General features: G+C 32.4%; 1 protein-coding gene across 12 annotated transcripts in view; it reads left to right on the top strand.

Annotated features, from left to right (window-relative positions):
* Positions 1–19,483, top strand: part of SLMAP (sarcolemma associated protein) — a 123,030-nt gene that overhangs the window by 52,212 nt on the left and 51,335 nt on the right. For 5 of the 12 annotated variants that reach the window (XM_006917510.3, XM_015593750.2, XM_015593752.2 and 2 more), the window contains exons 4-13: positions 4,711–4,783; positions 8,501–8,537; positions 10,289–10,351; positions 13,346–13,441; positions 13,697–13,768; positions 15,074–15,214; positions 16,222–16,359; positions 17,440–17,608; positions 17,696–17,746; positions 18,255–18,305. In XM_006917510.3, the coding sequence (XP_006917572.1) occupies positions 4,711–4,783; positions 8,501–8,537; positions 10,289–10,351; positions 13,346–13,441; positions 13,697–13,768; positions 15,074–15,214; positions 16,222–16,359; positions 17,440–17,608; positions 17,696–17,746; positions 18,255–18,305 (891 nt within the window). The remainder of the gene's footprint in view (positions 1–4,710; positions 4,784–8,500; positions 8,538–10,288; positions 10,352–13,345; positions 13,442–13,696; positions 13,769–15,073; positions 15,215–16,221; positions 16,360–17,439; positions 17,609–17,695; positions 17,747–18,254; positions 18,306–19,483) is intronic. The other 7 variants (XM_006917512.3, XM_025050658.1, XM_015593755.2 and 4 more) reach the window with 3 other exon arrangements.

The raw sequence follows: 19,483 nt of genomic DNA, 5'->3' as shown, positions 1-19,483 counted from the left end.
ACTGCAGGACAGAAGGGCTTGGCAAAAAAATATTCTACAGGATGAAGACCCAGGATATATAACCAAGAACAATTTATTCAGCAAAGCTATCTTTTTGAGTTGAAGGGCAGATAAAGAGCTTCCCAGACAAAAATAAACTAAAGGAATTTATCACCACCAAATCAGTATTACAGGAAATGTTGGAGGGACTTCCTTAAGAAGAAAAAACATGTATCAAAAATACAGGAATAAGAATGGTAACAGCTACATTCCTGTCAATAAGTACCTTAAATGGAAAAGAATTAAGTGCTCCAACCAAAAGATAGAGTGGCTGAAAGGATAAGAAAACAAGACCCCTACATATGAAAAGGAAGGGGATGGAAAAAGATATTGTTTTGATGGACTTAGAAGGTATTTAAGTCAGAGAAAGATAAACATTATATGATTTCACTTATATGCGGAATCTAAGGAATAAAAAGAACGAACTAATCCAAAACAGACTCACAAATATAGTGGACAATTTGGTGACGGACAGAGGGGAGGAAGGGTTTGGGGGGCTGGGAGAATGGGGTGAAGGGCAAGTACAAATTAGTAGCTGATGGATGGTCACCGGGATGGGAAGCACGGCATAGGGAATGCAGTTAGCATTGATATGTTGGCTTGGTGGAGGGTCAGGGGAGGGAGGGAGCAATTGGGGGGATCGTTTTATGAACTATATAGATGCCTAACCACTGTACTGTATACTTGAAACTAATTAAAATAAATAAATTTAAAAATAAGCCAATGAGAACTATCACTCCACAGTATGCTAGAGGAAAGTGGTAAATGAATCCACATACCTAGAGAAAGGATTCCTCCCACCAAATAAATAGGTAAAAACATGATCCCTGGGGATGAGAGTAGCAAATTGAGTCTAAGGCAGGAAATATATAAATTGAGTCTAGAAGATTTTGTCATTATCAGAAACCAATGAAGCTATCTAAGACTGCTGGGGTTCTGTCAGAAGGACTCAGGAATTAAAGTGAAGTTCTGACCAAAGGTGGGACAGTTTGAGCATCAAATATTAATAACAGCAGTGGATTGAAATAGATCAGATATGTTTAAATCCATGAATTTACAATGATTTTAAAAAGAAGATTCGATCACCTTTGTAAGAACTTAAGAAACCCATTTATCATTCTTAAAACAGGAGAAGAGAATAAAGCATTTATGCTACCTTTCCTGTAGGAATTCCACCTGAGATAGTTTTTATTACTGAGATCCAGCTCACAAAGACAGAATGATACAATATCAATTAAAAAATATATTTCAGAATTAAGAGTATTTGTCTGTTCATCTCACTTTCCCTGCCTCGTTTATAGCTTTAAAAAAAAAAAAAAAAGTCTGAATCAGAAGCTTTATGAAGCAAAAGTTCAGGAGTGAAAGTTTAGTAACTGTTTTATCTTAGATTATAGTCAAAAGGCAATTAAGTGATTTCCCAGTCTGGGGAATTATTAACACCTCTGTAGGAAATGTTAACACCTCTCATTTAGGTCTTGGTTTTTTAAATATTTCTTTGGCTTTTATGGCCTTACTCATTGTATTTTCTGTTGTTGCCAGTCATTTCAAGAGATCCTTCAGACAGCTCAAACATACATAGATTGTATTGACTTTCTTCCGCAGGGCAGGAATGGGGATAGAACCAGACTACAATATAATTTAAAAGTTTTAGTTTCTAGTCTAGGGCCTTAAACAGTTTTTAAATTTATCAGAGTAAACATTGGTCCTTTAAGTGATGTTTGTGTGAAGAGACAATAGAAAAGGCCGACTACATACCATAAAGTAAATATATTAACTCAAAAGTAAATAAATAATCTGTACAAGGTAATAGAGAAAAACCCCACACAAATGGCAGTAAGCTCGTGTAGTCTTAATTCTGATTTTTAGTAAAACCTCATAACTACAGCAGGTAATTGCAGATTTTTCTTCTGCAAATACCTTGTTTCCCCAATTCAGACACCTTTTTTTCATGTTACATTTAACATTTCTGAAATTTGCATGTGTCATGCAATGCATGTGTATTTTTAATGTGGCAATGTACCTATGTCCTCCTTACCCTGCCTGAGAAACTTTTAAATTGTGTGTTTTACAATCAATTTTGTCTTTGAATTTTGGAAGTACAATAATGTTCTGGGTAAATTTGTTTTTACAGTACTTCATAGACTACAGCAGCATTTTTCACGGTATTTTTTTTATAATACCATCTGTGCAATCTATATAATACCATAATTACACAAGCCTGTGTTAAGTGTTCCTAAAAAGGGGACAAGAATGCTCAAATGGTTAAATAAGTTTGGGAAATGCATCATGAGGGACAGAAAGTCCATTAAGCTCCAAGAAAGCCTATGGTTAAAATATTTTTTAACTCTTTTAACTTCTTTTAACCAAATATTTTCTAAACTCATCTGACCCCCAAATCCTCTTTTTGTTAACATCTACCGGCACTCCATTTGGGGAAATACTGCTATGTAGAACTGGTTATTATAAGTGTATTTTTTTCCCCACCAGGTTGCTTTAAATACTTGCCTATCGCATATTAAAGTGATAAATAACTTTCTGTGCATCTGGTTTTCACAAGAACCTTTTCAAAGGCAGGGTTAGTTAGACTAGATTGTTAGTGTAGTCAGACATGGTCTTTAAATGCCTTCATTAGTGCAGCAACTCTGTATTAGCCCTTGGTTCATCTCACAGTCTGTTTATCAGTTCAGTTGCTGGGCTTCCGGACAATATAGCTATAGTCCCATGTAACATATCACAGTTATCAGCTTGGCACTGTAACTCACTATACTTATTTTTAAAAAGCAACTTTATTATCAACTTAAATGTATTGGTAAAGTGTCAGTATTGCTGGATCTTCTTGTGTTGTATTCTTGTATTTATTGTAGCTTATTTATAGCACATCTCTGGGGGAGCCGTAGAGCTGGGATAAATCTGTCCTTTCCCTGTCTGCTGCCAGGGAAGTTCTTTAACATATTCAATAAGCATATATTAAATGCTTGCTTTGTACCAGAAGCAACCAATCTTTGCTGCCTTCAAACAGTTGAATCTAACTATTGTGTCAATGATGAGAATATTCAAAATACAGTGTGCTTAGTGTTATAATAAGTAGATATAGGAGGCTCTGGGGATACCTAACTGAGCTTTGGTGAAGGAAGTAGAAAGTCTGAGCCTGGAGGATAAGTAGCATTTGATTATGCAGGCCGGGGGACAAAGGACATCTCTAATATAGAGGGCAGCTAATATAGAGGTAAAAGGCATGCTTGTGAAAAGTGAGGTATTTGAAGATAAAAGTAGCTTTGTTTTAGTATAGGATATTTGTGATAACAGGATGGAGGATGAAGCCCGAAAGGAAGGAAGGAGCCCAGTAGTTTATGGTGGTCAATGCTGTTTGGTTGAGAATTTAAAATGCTGTCCCATCTATGGTTCCTGATCGGTTAGCACTTTGCATATAATAAATTAGTTAATGAAAATTAATATTGAGTAAACTATACTAAATTACTTAAATTTAATGTGCATTTCCAGATGACAAGTAATCATATTACCTCATGTTTATAATACCATCTTGATGATTCATGAGCCTGATTACTTAATCAATTACCTTCCTATAAATTCATTAGCTCTATTCTTTGAAACCAGTTTTATTGAGAAACAATTTATGTACAACATCAATTTCACATGAACAATTTAGTGAGTTTTGACAAATGTATAGTCAGATAACCACCACTCTTCTAGTCATGATAAAGGATATTTTCATCAGCCTGCATTAACTTTTAATTAGAGTTTGGTAAACAAAATTAACTCTTTGAACCCTGGAAGACATAATATCTGAAGAATAAAGAAAAAAAAAACTATCAACCTTTAAACCAAAAAATTTAAGCCAAAAAATTTTTTTTTTTATAAAAACTTCATACAAAGAAAAGCTCTCTGGATAAGTGCTACCTTTTGGGTGGGAGTCTCTTGAAATCTTAAGAAGAAAAAAGAGAAAGTAAGATGCAAGGGTTAAAAGTTGTCTATATAATGACTGGTATGAAGAGGTTTGGGAGTAGAGGAAGAAACAACCACCAAGAAAACAAAACCAAAATTTTAAATACTGACCTGGAAACTTTAGACTTGAATTCCAGCAGACAGCTCTGATACTTAGTGGCAGAGAGTTGTAGAAGTAGTTTCATTTGAGATCTTGGTTTTCTCACTCATAAAATGAGGGAATTGAATGGCATATTCCAAACTGTATTATGTAGAACTTTTAGAGTTTTGTGAGGTATAGATAGGAGTTATGGATTGGGGACAGGAGAATTATGAATAAGGGCTAAATTTTAAACTGGGGAATAGTTAGACTTAGGTTTGATGCCTGCAGATAAGGGGAAAAGTGCATTTCCCCCCACCCCCAGCCCCACCCCACCCCAGTTGTATTTCCCTGTATTCCATTGACCTTTTATTGACTTGTTATAGCATTGGAGATTAGGACACTTTTTGAAACAATTCTATCTGTAGTTCTATCTTGTAATTGTGATTTATTATGGATAGGGATGTGTTTCTCTAGGAGAATGAATACTGTCATTAAACCACCAGATTTATTTTCTTTTCCAGAAGTTATTACATATAAAAATAAAATATATGTTTAGATATGGGAAGTATAAAGACATATATTTTTAAACAATTATTTTATCCATCTTATTTGTTTATTTTAACCAGTGACCCATGGGTGTATTGTTTCCACAATAAAACTTTTTCTACCAGATGGTATGGAAGCCCGGCTCCGCTCAGAGTGAGTATAATTTAGTGTTATGAAGTTTTTGTATTAATTACCTTGGTTAATAATATTCTAGATGATGGTGTACTATTAATACTTCAGAATTATTCTAATGTCAGGAAGTTTATGTAGTACTTTTGGAATATAATGCACTTTAGTTTAATTGGTTTTCATATTAGTTGCAATTCAAGTAAATATTAAGGTCTAAGAAGGTACAGGTTGTTTCCAAATTTAATGTTCTAGCTTATATTTTGATGGGTAGTTGTTTTCCAAAATATTTGGAATATATAAGTTATTGGTGAGTGATAACTGTATTCACTTTGATCTGCATTTAATATATAGGACTTCTTTGACTATGATTGCCTTTGAGGTTAATGCCAGTGTCACAATCTAATAGGACCTTGATACAATTAGTAACCTACTTTGATGGGAGTTTTTGGAGGGATTTTCCAATGCTGTAATTTTTTTTTAAATTTTTTTATGCAGCAATAGAAAGATCACTTAGAGGAGGACAAACTTGAAAGGGAAAAATTAGTCAAAATGTAAATGTTAGTTGAAATGTAAACATAAGTACATTTCGATTTGTGCTTTTCACAGATTTTCATTATGAAGTGTTGAAGGGAGCTAAACAGTCTTTAAACTTAAGCATTTTTATTTTGGGAGAACACCTTAAATATACTAGAAGCTTGTTTCTGTATCCAACATAATATTTTCTGTTCTTCAAAAGCAGAGAGAAAGATCTGAGGGTAAGAGGTTGAGAGAAGCATCGAATTGAAGGCAAAGTAGATAGAGTAGTGAGTAGGAAAGAGAAAAGGAAAAAGAAAGCAGAGAGGCCCTCCTATTACTGTGATAGTCTGTGCTTTCATTAGAATTATTTTATATTATGCTTCAGTTAGAAGCTATCATTTTTTTTTTTAGCTTCAAGGATATCTGAAGCAAAACATTTTAAATTTAAAACATTAATGTTTCCTATTCTGAATTGTAGTTCACTATTTAAAATGAAATTAACTTTGGGAACTTTAATGTGACTCAGCTTTTATGACTCAAGAGTTAAGATTTAAAAAATAAGAGTAACTATTAATCAACTAATGAAATATGGCTTTCTAAAGACCATGATGTTTGCATTTGATAATGAGATTTTTCTTTTATGGAGTCAAAAGCTTTGAGCAATTATATAAAAGGTCGTCTGTGTTCTTGGGTTTTACCTAGTAGGGCACATTAATTTTTTCAAAACCTGTTTCAGTGAATTGTGTCCCTATCCCTCTCATTTCCTCAATGCTTTTCATCTTTGCTCCTGTTTCCTTCTCATTGTTTGGTTTTCCTTATGTGGTTAAGTATTAGTATCATTAAAAATTTATTGCCAGTTTTATTGTACATAATCTAGCTGACTTTCTGGACAAGATGAATTTTGAACAGGCAAGTTTCTAGAGCTGGAAGAAGATCAGAATCGTCATTTGAGGCAGATTGTCCAGTTCAAAGCCTGACTCCACCTGTGCTATGACTTGATCAGGCCTCCCTTTTCTCATTTGAAATTTCTCATTTGGAATTTTATGAGGAGGATTAAGCAAGATTGTTCACTTAAAGAGCTTGGTATAATTACCTGGCACATAATAAACACATGGTATTTCTGTTATTTTAATCTAATATTTTTTAGCAATTAAGATGCTTTCAGGTATACCAGAATGCTTAAGAGTTTAAGGTACATCATATACATTATATAGCATTTCATGTTTTTAGAGTCTTTAGTAGTTCTCAAAATGTTTATTCTTTTTCTTTCTTGATTTTGTATATATCATTTTTTAAATGAAACAAATCCCACTACCCTAACACTAAACGATTTTCCTTTTCTGCATTCCTTGTTGCATATCAACTTTTTCTATAATTCAAATAGAATACACCTATATCCAAGATAGTTTTTATAAAATACAAATATATATTACTTATGGAATATTTTGCTGTATTTTTAGACTTTGTTAATCAGATTTTCACAGGAACAGACAATTTTGTACTTGGGTCAGTAAGAAAACTGGATTTAAAAAAACTTCATTTATACCATTTGCTTCTATTTAGACTTTCTTAAGTTCATTCCCCTCTATGTGCATATCTACAGATAAAAGGATATATACCCAAAATGGTCTTCTCTGGGTGCTGGCATTGGGTCATTTTATTTATTTCCTCATGCTTTACTTCATACATTTTTCATAATCAGTATGTATTACTTGTATAGTCAAGAAAAAGAAACTTGTTTAAAGTATCTGTTCCATTTTAATGGGGTAGAGAAAAAAACTAAAGTTGCACTTAAGTTTTAAAAGCATTAGGCACCAGCTTTGTTAGGGCTTTGTGATAGGTTCTGGGGATGCAGAGGTGAATTGGTCATGGTACTGGGCAACACAGCCATGAAATCAAAGAAGTAAAGGGTTATGTGGTTTCAATGTGAGTCTGTACAGGATATCATGGGTGCTCAGAATGGGGGTAAGTCCTGGTACTTAATATTCCATTTTATTCAGCATTTTAGTATATTTGTGATTAACTGAATTAAAACAGTTCTTAGGATGTTTGTGGTTACTACAATGGGATTAGAATTGTCGTTCTTATTTTTAAGTCCTTCAAGATCAGTTTCTCAACAGCTTACACATGATTAACTAGTTGAATCTAGGAACTTTACCCAGTTGACCTTCAAACTGACTATCACCAGAGTGACCCTCTAGGATATGGCATGATTAGCAACTTGTAAGGGACATGGGTGGCATCCTTGCTCTTTGCTCCCCCACCAACCTCCCAACCCACATACAGTATCTTACGTGCATTATAAGATAGGAACCCTGGCTTCCTTAGCTGCTGTGTCCTCATGGGAGGGGTTCTAGTGATCAAGTACTACTATGTCCTAGTTACTGTTTTAAGCTCTTTATTTGTATTAAGACATTTATAACCCTATGTTGTTGGTTTTACAATTATTCCCATTTTATGGATGAGGAAGCTGAGATTTATAAATGATTAGGTAACTTCCCCAAAATTACACAACTGGTAAGTAGAACCAGAATTTGGACTCAGTCAATATAGCTTCTGAGCCTGCATGCTTATACTGTACAGCCTCTCTGTCAGCAGTATTTTATAAGGCCAAAAGACAATTAGTACCAATTAATACTGTCTGTTTACTCTTTAGTTTTAAAGTGATATACTGAGTTTAGTTTTTTACCTAAATCTGAGCTTTCTGTTATTAGTTATGTGAGGTGACTGGGTGGAGAAGAGTAGTACTACTGTTTTGATACATTTCCAAATTATAACTTCCTTCAAGTAGAACATTGCTTTTTATTTCTGTATAGGAATATTTAATTTTAAAAGAACTTAATTTACATATTTGAAATTGAAAATGGATAATTTAAGGAGTACTTCTTTTCCATATGGAAGTTCTTATAATCGAGTAATTAATTCACCATAGTCCTTATTATTTATTAAGTAGTGGATCTCGAAAGGGCATTTAATACATTTTGGACTTTGAATTTTTGTTTAGAAATATATTATATGTAAAAAGTAGGTTTGTACATTTATTACCTTGTTTTCTAAGAAATCTGTACATTTATGAAGGCTTGAAAAATAATTCACATTGTTTTAACTATATGAAGGCAATATATCAACTTCGGGGTTTAAGATATTCTGGTACTGTCATACTGTCATACTCTGTTTCCTCCATTGTCAGGAAATTAGATAAAAATTCTAAATTTTACTTTTCAGCGTCATCCATGCTCCATTACCAAGTCCTGTTGACAAAGTAAGTTGCTAATGATTTTTTCTGAATTAACTCAGCTATATTGCTTTGGAAAATGTTTGTTTGTTTTTAATATACTTTACCTAGAAATTTATTTCTCTTTTGTAACAAAGTCTATAGAGTGCATATAGCTATATAGTTACTGTGGTCTTCTGATCTTCAGTATCTGGAGAATTTAGGATGGATATTTTTATGAAAAATCCTTTGTTATCTCAAGTAAATGGCTGACTGTGTAGACTGGGAGTACTTGTTTTGTGCCTAACTAGAGGTGAGAAGTGTTACTACTCTTTATTCTGAACTACATTCTTTCAAGAAATATTTATTAAAGCTTCTGCCTAGATGGTTCACTCAACATATACCTGGAAAAAGCACAGAAATATGGTCTTATAGAAATTGCTCTTTTATTGATCTTGAAGATCAGTTTTAGCCTCATTTGGTCAGAAACTTTGAAATAATTGTGAGGAAATATTTTTTCTTTTGTTCAGAAATAATGGTGTATAAAACCATAGATATCATTGGTAATAGCAAAAAAGAAAAAAACTTTTGCATTTTTTAACGTCAATGTAGATGTTGAGTTTTTTTAGTGTAATAACTAAATTATTGGGAAAAATATTTTACTTTTTTTTCTCCGTTTGGATAAAAAATGAAAACCTGCTTGAAACTGAAGTTCTCTGTTAGATTCCTGTTTTAGAAGTAAAAATTTAACCATTGACTTCAGCAATACTAAGAATTATTTCAGAAGTAAATGATAGCCTTGCTGATTTAGAACTAACTTTAAAAAATAATGCCATCTCTCTGCCTTCTAGTCGGCATATTAATAAAGAGATACTTTCTGAGCTTAATCAAGATTGATGCTATTAATGATCATTAATAACTAACAATAATGATATGATTGTGAATAAGTTAAGGTATAAAGCTTGGTAAGTAATGAGGATATGGGTAAATGTTACAACAACCTATTAGTGCCCTTCTTTTTTGTTTTTAGTCTGGTTTTGTTTTGTTTTATTTTGGAATAATGCAATGATTTTATATTCCATAGTTGGGAGAAACCTCATAAGAGATTTTTGTTCTTTTACTCTTGAGTTCTAAGCATTTGATTGTGGTTTGTAATATTTAAATACTGTACTTTCCTATCTTTTTCTTCTTAAAACCTAACTATAGATTAAAGGGGAAAAAAAAGACAAAACTATTTTTATTGCCTCTGGCCATTGGACACGGTATTATATTTCATGTCCTGCTTCTCCCCACATTCTTACATACAAATACCATTTTGAAGTGCTGCTTCTAAATCAATTGAGACTTGTTCACATATTGAAGAACTATTTCAAATCTAAATTTGAAAGGAGAAAACGTAGATCTATTTATTCAGGAGGTATAATTTCTGGATTAAGAAAAGACTATATAGCCTTCTTGCTATATAAGTTTGCGATTTGGTTTATTAAGGAATGTTTTCATGAATAGCACTTGTTTCATCACCCTGCTTATAAATCTCAAACTGGTTAGCATAATTGAATACCATTTACAAATTCTAGACATGGGGCAGAAATATTTTGAGAACTAAAGGAACTTGTTAATTTGAAAAATAATTTTGGTTAGGCTTAGAAAAAAATTTAATTAAAAAAAGAAAAGAATAATTTTTATTTTGCATATTTCAGTAAATAGACATTTCAAGGACTTGGCTTTAATGTCTTAATATTAAATATTTAATATAAATATTTTGTATGACTATTGACATTATGTCATTTTGTTTCTAGGTTGCTGCTAACACTCCAAGTATGTACTCTCAGGAACTATTCCAGCTTTCTCAGTATCTACAGGTAAAAGTAAATCTTGAGAATTATTAGTTTTTGAAAACAAAATTAAATAACTTAGGTTTAATTTTGCTATTTCACAAATATCTACTAAAGAAATATTGGTTGAATTCAAGTACAAAACAATTTAAAGAAAAAAGTATTAAAAATAAGTTCAGAAAGGATAAAAAGATTCAAGATTGTTAAATCTAGAGAAGATAAGATTCTGTACAAGAGAGGTTTTTTTCCTTCAAATATGAGGAAGTTCAAAAATAGTTCTTTATAGATGACTTTTAAATAAAATTAAACCTGGAGAGATTTGGTTGCTTAATATGATAGTAATAGCAGATAATTATATATAGTACTAATATGCCAGATTATAGCGCTTCACCTATATTAATTCATTTAATCCTCGGAATTCTATAGATATGTACTTTATTTTCATTTTTATAGATGGAGTAACTGAGGGACAGGAAGATTAAATAATTTATACAATATCACATACCTAGCATGTTATAGAGCTGGAATTTGAACCCGGACAGTCAGATCTCAGAGTATCTGCTCCCAATGACTATAGTGTGCTGCTGGTTCTAGGAGAAGATTTCTTGATAGGATACATACTTGGAATGGAAGTTAATACTATATTTAAAGAGCTATATAAATCTCTAAAAAGGAAATAAGTGGGGGTTTTTTTGTGTGTGTGGTTTTGATAGATTTGGGCTGGATTATGATTCTTCTTATTCTGGTGAAGGAGCATGGTTAAGGAAAACCCTGGCTCAGGAATTTAGAGATTGAGGTTTTTATCTTGGCTCTGCTGTTCAATGAGTGTTGTGACTGTGGGTGAGTCATTTTACATGTGTAGGTCTTCCAGTCACCTTTTGTTTAAAACAATAGGACCAAACCAGTGATCCTGGGTCCCTATGTTCTTTTTTTTTTTCCCCCTACATTCTTTTATAGGAATCAATCAGTAAGAGAAATTCTGTGAATGTAAACAGAAAATTATCAATGTATCAATCAAATCTTATCTTCCACTGGACGTAATGGTGCATAGAAAAGCCTTACAGACTTGCAGTTTAGTAGAGTGTTTAAAAACATAGACTCTAGCCAGAATTCCCTGAACTCGATCTGTGGCTTTAACTTCTAACCTGTTGAGAAAATTGTTTAACCTTTTTGTGCCTCATCTGTGATATGGGCGTAATAATAGCACTTGTCTCACAGAATTGTGAAGAACAAACGATTTAATATATGTAAAGCACCTAAAACAGTGCCTGGCACTTGGAATGTATGCCATAAATGTTAGCAGTTTACCATTCAATAAGAAGGCACATTTATTGGCCTAGATCTATCTTATATTTGGAGATGGTAGTAAACTTTGAGATTAATTTAGTCTAACCTTCATTTTTCATATGAGAAATATAGGGCTTATTTCCCAATTTACACAATTGTCACTAGTCATTGTGGACTGTGAAAGTACTGCCCTGACTCAACTGCAGTACTTTCTCACTTTCTTGTCAGGTTTTTAAATAGTCATAACAGGCATAATCTTTCACTGTTCTTTATATAATTCTTTGAGAGAAAATTTTACTGCACTGTCTTTTCTGTGTACATCTTTTTGAATTGCTAAAATTCTAATGTAAATTATAAATCTTTTGAATAAAAAGTGGGGTAGATGCATTTCATGACTTAAAACTAAAAGCCTATTCCTGAAAGTGTTAGATTTCTGTTAAGATGTGGTTCATGGAGTTATGAAACTCTAAATGGAATTGAGTAAGAAAAAAGTGAAATTAGGTTTTTTGTTTTTTTGTTTTTTGTTTTTTTTAAGTAAAACTTTTTGCAGCATGAATGTAATTTCCTGAATATTGGGAATGTTCTAGAAGTTTAAAATAAACTTGGCAACTAGTCTCTTGTAAGCTTGTTTTAATCCGGATTCTGAGGCAGTATGCTTTTATTAGAGTCTTTAATCTATATACTTTTAGAGTTATATTGAAAAACAGTACCTCTGTCTAACTCCAATCATTATTTATCAAGGATGTGGAAAACAATAAGTGCATGCTTTAAACCTCAAGTACTGTATTTGAGGCATATACTTCTCTATTAAGATGGCTCAGAGGTATTAGGGTAGTAAGTGTTCTTCTTTAGATAATGATAGAAATAGAAGAAAGAAAAATTTAAAGATGTGCCAAAACCACAACTGAATGCTGTGTGAGCATTTTTACCTTGACTTCAAGTTGAAGGAGAACTTTTTAACAGCTATCAAATGTTAACAAGTGACCAAGAGATAAGGCTTTTCTCACCAGTGTCTTTCTCTGTAAAAATATTCCTCTGGAGCTGCCAGGTAATTATATAACTCTTTGATCCCTTAATTACCTTGAACCAGTACTTGGTGGACTCTTACTTACGTTAGCATATTTAATTGCTGCCAAATGGTATACACTTGGTATGCAGAGAGAATCAGAACACCTGAAAATGTAGTAGACTATGTGAGTGAAGCAGTCTCTCTTTTAAAAAATAGTATATGCACATTTACATATATAACATTTTAAAATTGAAAAGTTAAGATATTTATTTTAGCTGTTATATGCCCATGCAACTAAGCCATTAAGACGTATTTGCTACCAACCAGATTGTTTTGCCTTGTTTGGGATGAGTTTGTTCTGGATTGATTGATTGATTGATTGATATCTATAAAATGCAGGGTTAAAATATTTGTTGGATTCTTCTAATATAGGTGTTTTTTAAAACTCATACTTATGAATTATGCATAAAAAGAAAACAAGATGACTTGTTTTCTGTTGTAGAGAAAGTTGCAGCTAGAACACCCTTACAGCAGTTCTTACAGCCCAAGAAATGAGGTCAAAATGATGTAGCTTATATATATTTTACAAAGTAGATTTATCAAGTTCGAAAGTAAGATAGAGTGGGATGTAATATGAGAGTATTTTCAGAATGTGCTAAAAATTTATTGTTTTTCAAAGGAATCATGCTGAGTTCATTAAAATATCTTGTGATTTGTAATATTAGGAGGCCTTACATCGGGAACAGATGTTGGAACAGAAGTTAGCCACACTTCAGAGGCTACTAGCCATCACCCAAGAGGCTTCCGATACCAGTTGGCAGGTATTCTAATTGCCTTTTTATTCAAGAAGCATGTAAGCATAGTTTAACATCCCTTAGATGTCGATTAAACTAAAACTAAAATTTCGTAGCAAAGACAGTTACTTCCTAATGAACAAATATTGAAAATTTAGCATTTTACACTGGATGTTGGTCAGTTTTATGATTTTCTATCTTTTTTAGCAATAGCAACCTTTTTGATATGTGTCATTTTTAATTGCTCTCGGGTTTTATTTATATTTAATTTTTATTCAACAGGCTTTAATAGATGAAGATAGACTGTTATCACGGCTAGAAGTTATGGGAAACCAATTACAGGCATGCTCCAAAGTAGGTATTAATCTCAAGTACATAAAGAAAAATGCATAATTTTTTATGTAGCATCATTTCTTTGTCATTTTGAGTACATGCTAAAACACTTATGTCTTTTAAATCTTTTGTCATTATGGGAAATTTCAAATATATATGTAAATAGAAAGAATTGTATAGTGAATATCCATATTCAACTCTGTCTTTTTTCCATCACAGGTAATATTTATTGGAGAATCTGGGTCATTTGTCCTCTAATTTCTCGCAATCGGATTATTATTTAAACATTCTTCTCGCTTCTCATCCCACACCATAAATTGGTAGTTTGATCTATAGATTTGATCTGGTTTAGGTTCAATTTTCTTTTTTTGCCAACCCACTTCATTTGTGGTATCGTGCACTTTGACCAGGAGGCCCATAATGTCTAGATGTCTTTCTTTTGAGGCAGTAGCAATCGTTGACGATCCTTATCTAGATTCATTATTTCATTAACAGTTACAAAAATGGTGATTTTGTAATCCTGTCATTCTTTCATTTATTATTTCTATATTTCTATAAAGGAGAACTTCTCATAAACCATTTGGTTACACCAAGGTACATTTTCTTTAGGAAAAGCAGAATAAGCGATTTTCTCTCTTTATTTACTAGATTTCAAAATAATGAATTTGTTTCTTCTTATCTATCAAAGAACAACCATGAACTGTTTTTTCTCCTAACCTAGATTTAAATATATGTAATGTGTTTTGACTTATTACATTTGTTTTCTTGTTGATGTTCAAATTACCCTATCTTTGATCCATAGGAACCTCCTCATGTTTGCACCTGAGTCTTTTTGATGGAACTTTAGCAGACTTTGATAGTTTTCTGCTGTCATATCAGACGAGATGTTCCAAGCTCATCTTGTACATTTCCTGTCTGAAACTTGGAATCAGCTTTTTTCCCCACAGTGCTATTCCCTTTGGTTTAACCATTGTTCTAAAATGCTTGGGCCTTTTAAATGTAATAGATTATTTTTGCCCACAAATGTAAGCATTATGGCTTACAGAGAATATGAAAAATATGAGAGTTAATTCATTTTGTACATTTAAGAGAAATTCTAAATTTCCTTTTTTTTTTTCCATTAGAAGTGTGAATTAATGTATTCGTGGAGGCATAATTTACTAATGCACCTCTTAAATACAGTTTCAGTTAATATCCAACATCATTTGTGTTTGGAAGTACCCTAATGTAGAATTCAAAGAGTATCATTATGTGTTATTTTTCCAAATGGTAAATACTTAAAAAAAAAATAACTTGGCTATAATTACAAATATTTTTTAATTCTAGAATCAAACAGAAGATAGTTTACGGAAGGAACTCATAGCATTACAGGAGGATAAACACAACTATGAGACGACAGCCAAAGAGTCCCTGAGGCGTGTTCTTCAGGAGAAAATTGATGTGGTTAGAAAACTTTCAGAAGTTGAGGTAATTTAGTTTAACAAATATTAAATAGTATGAGTTTTAAATTTTATCCTAAAATTACAAACATTTCAGGACATTTTAAACTTGGGTATTATTATATAGCTAGGAAATGTTTCCTGTCTGTCAAGTGGGAAGGAGCAGTATGCTATTTTCATTGTCAGGAATTCTCAGCATTACTATGTGAGTTCTGGTGCTTATGGTCCCTAGTCAGTGATTAAGGAAATAACAGCCTAAAAATCAGGGAATTACTGTTTGCACTTTGCTTAGGATTCATCCTCCAACAAAGACCTATTTTTGCCATTTTTTCAGTTGAAGATAGTCAGTATAAGGCAGAGAATTTGCACCAATTGTTCTTACTTTACTCATCCTCCAGAGAGGAAAACCACTGCATCTTAACTTTGGAGGTTCAAAGGGTAAATTATTTCTAAGGTCCTTTCTAAGCCTTTTACAAATAATCATAATGTGATTCACATTGCTTTAAAAACAACCTGATTGATAGCATAGGTTATTCCTTTGAAATAATGCAAAATTACAGAAGTTATCTATTGCTGGGTTTAGTTAAAATGCCCATTGTAAACTAAGTGGTAAATATACCTTAGTATAAGGATAAGTTTCTATAATGGCCCCATCTCATATGGCTGATTCACTATCACATCATTAATTTGACATGCAAGGAAAGAAAGTTGCTAGTTGTCTTATAATATTGTTATTAAATTGATTGCTGGGTATTATTAAACTTGCTTTTAAGAATTGATAGGCTTAAAATATTTTCAAGACTAAATAGAAGTCATACTCAGTGGCCTTTAAAAGTGTAATTATATAGCATCCTCTCCTCCTTGTCCTTGTTTTTTTTTCTTAGTTGTATTTTCTGTTTTAACGTGTACCTGAAGTATTTAACTCAGGCTTACGTAAAGTCCAGGGCAGATGTTGATTTAGAGCAACTCTTTTTATAAATTGAATTTAGAATGTGCATTTATTCTCTATCAATTGCCTGTAAACTTGAATTGCAGCGAAGTCTGAGTAATACAGAAGATGAATGTACCCACCTGAAAGAAATGAATGAACGGACTCAGGAAGAATTAAGAGAATTAGCCAATAAATATAATGGAGCAGTTAATGAGATTAAAGATTTATCTGATAAATTAAAGGTATGTATTTACTCAGCCAGAAAGTTATTAAGTTAAATGTCCCTAACACACTAGATAGCTTAAGTTTAGGTATTGCTAAATAGTAAAATTTGGTAATGGTTGAAATTTATAGCAAACATAAGATGCTTGTATTCCATTTAGCCCAACCTCATTGCCATAGATAATTGGAACTCTGTGAATGCTGACATATTTCCTCTGAATGGAAATAGTACTTCATGATAGGCATCTTTTCATATATTAGAGGAAGTAGATAAGAATCAGCAAAACCCATGATATTCAGACTTTTTTTTTTTTTTTTTAACTTAAATCTGCTTATCTTTAGGCAGTCCCAAAGGCAGGGTCCAGATATGTTAGTGCTGAAACAAGCCCAAAGGGAACCTTAGAATGATCTGCTTGAACCCTGTATCCTCCAACGATAATGTTAACTTTGCCTCAGCTGCAGCTCCCTGTAGCTATAGGACATTTAGGATAAATAAAGATAGACCAGACCATAGGTAATGGCAAATTGGTCCTTTAAAATGTTATAACAGAGTTTGTGAAGACCCATCTTTATATAATTCAAACCATGAATTGAGTGGCTAAAAGGTACACATTTGTTAGAGAAGAGAGCATGCCTCCCCTCTGTGCGGATGGGTAGCCTATAATCGTTTTAAAGATTGGTCCTATTAAAAGGAGGTCATTTTGAAAAATGCTTATTACCTTCATTCCTTTAGCGAAACATTTTTTTTTTTCCATTTCAGAATAAGTTACATTTTAGAACTTAGAAACTAATTGAAACAATAGTAATTTCAAGAGAAAACTTATTTCTCTTTTTTAAAATGTGGAGATTTTCATTTTGACTACTTTATCTCTAATGTATTGAGTCTGCTTGCTTGATACAATTTTTTCTTTCCTAAGTGATATGGAGGCATGACCCCAATGCAGATCACTTTTGACATCATTTTAATATCTACAAATATCTTCTATAATATTGAATATTCTCCTTAGAAGTTTTGTGAATAAAAATAGTCCTGCTTTAGGCCTCTTAAAACAAGATAAGTTTTTATTAAATAACTGAACTTTCTATTTCTTTATCAACAGGTAGCAGAGGGAAAACAAGAGGAAATCCAACAGAAAGGACAAGCTGAGAAAAAAGAATTACAACATAAAATAGATGAAATGGAAGAAAAAGAACAGGAACTCCAGGCAAAAATAGAAGCTTTACAGGCTGATAATGACTTCACCAATGAAAGGCTAACAGCTTTACAAGGTAAATTAGCTAACCCAGAAATTGATTTGATTTGATTTTTTTTCTTTTTACCTGTGAAATATCTTTTTCTTGGACTTTTATTTACAGTACGGTTAGAACATCTTCAGGAGAAAACTCTTAAAGAATGCAGCAGTTTAGGTAGGTGTCATCAAATTTCATATTTAAAGGTGAACTTTATCATTAAACTTTTGATGTTTACAGTATCACATTGTGTACTTGTATTCTTTAAGAGTGATGTTTTCATATTAGGTATAAAATATCTACACTCATTCAGAAACTTTCCTTTAAAAATATGCTTGATTACCACCAGTGGGCACCATTGTTTAGCCCTTGAAATGAATGAAATTTCTGCATCTGAGACATTCTACTTAGAGATGTTTAAATAAGAAAAATACATGAACAGTAGGATCCCTCCCCCGCCAATTTTTTGAGGTTCATTGGAAGGCTAGCTACTATTATAGCAGTTGTAATCTTTTCTCTGAGTTAAGAGAAAGAAGATAGCAAGTTGAACCTTCTTGTAAAAAATAAATTTAAATTTATACAGTCTTAATGTAAGTAGGAATACAAAATGCCATGGTTATACTTGAGACTAGTTTTAAAGTAATACTTTCTTTGATCAGGCAATGATACACTGTCTTAATCCTAGGGATACAAGTTGATGACTTCTTACCTAAAATAAATGGGAGCACAGAAAAAGGTAGTGTAAAAAACTTAAATATTTTTCTTTCATGATATTCTTTTACTATTTAAGCAGGATAGAGAGGTCAGGGTTCTAAGGTTTTAAGTGTTTAGAATGAAAAGCATGCTGTTCATAGGCCATTGAGTCTCTTTGTTTTGTAATTCTTAAGACTATAATCTATTTTTAGATATCCTTTGTTATATGGAAATTTCAGTTATTCAAATGATGCAAGAGTAATTTAGCTTTTCCTCCACTTTATTTTTCAAAGAACCATACTATAATCTTCTTCCATAAGTACTGCTTCCTGTGGATAATTAGCCCCCGTTTTTAATATTTATGCCTCAGCCATGCGCATACTTAACAGTCCATTAAGCCCTTGAACATGTATGTCATAGAAACTGCTTTCTTTATCCTTCTGTCTCATAGATCAGAGAAAACAGGGTCAGTCATTTCTGCCATCTGAAAAATCCATTATTGTTCTTGGTAATATGACACTTCTTTCTAGATAGCTTAGATTATCTCTTGCCAAAAATCTATAGACACTATTAATTTTCCTACTACTACATGGTGTACTTTTTACCCAATGACTTCTAAATTACTTCAGTCATGATGATCCTTACATACTCTTCCCTTCCCCATCCATCCCACATTAATTGAACACCAACTATGTGCCAGATTCTGCATTAGATGCTTGGAGTATAGAATGAATGAAACTGTTTTCTGTGTTTGCAAATTTGTATGCCTTTCATCTCAGTTTTTATACAGAAGTTAATGGAAGATATCAAGGTTGATACTCAGAACTTCTTATTAAATTTTTTTTTCATGTATCAGGTGATATCTTTATAGTTTTGGGGCAGCAACCAAACTTTGATAAAGTTATGTGGAACTTTTTGTTTTGTTTTTCTTTGGTCAGTTTTTTTGAATTAAGTACTGGCAAAATAGGCTCACGTAATCATCTATATGTAAGCTGCAAGGTCAAGACCTAATATTGAATATATAGTAAACTTTGAAACTAAATTTTTAAAAAGTTTCATTAATCATTGTTATTTGACTATTCTGTATGTTTTATAAAATACATTGACATTTTAAAATTACAGTTTGACTGAGTTTCAACTTGAGAATTTTTAAAGGTGTAGTTTATATTCATTGTACCAGTATTACTAATTTCTGTTTATTAAGTATATTTAGCAAACGTA

This window comes from Pteropus alecto, unplaced genomic scaffold, assembly GCF_000325575.1.
Source record: "Pteropus alecto unplaced genomic scaffold, ASM32557v1 scaffold75, whole genome shotgun sequence".
In the NCBI taxonomy this organism is placed as follows: Eukaryota; Metazoa; Chordata; class Mammalia; order Chiroptera; family Pteropodidae; genus Pteropus; species Pteropus alecto.
This window is presented reverse-complemented; position numbering and strand designations above follow the sequence as displayed.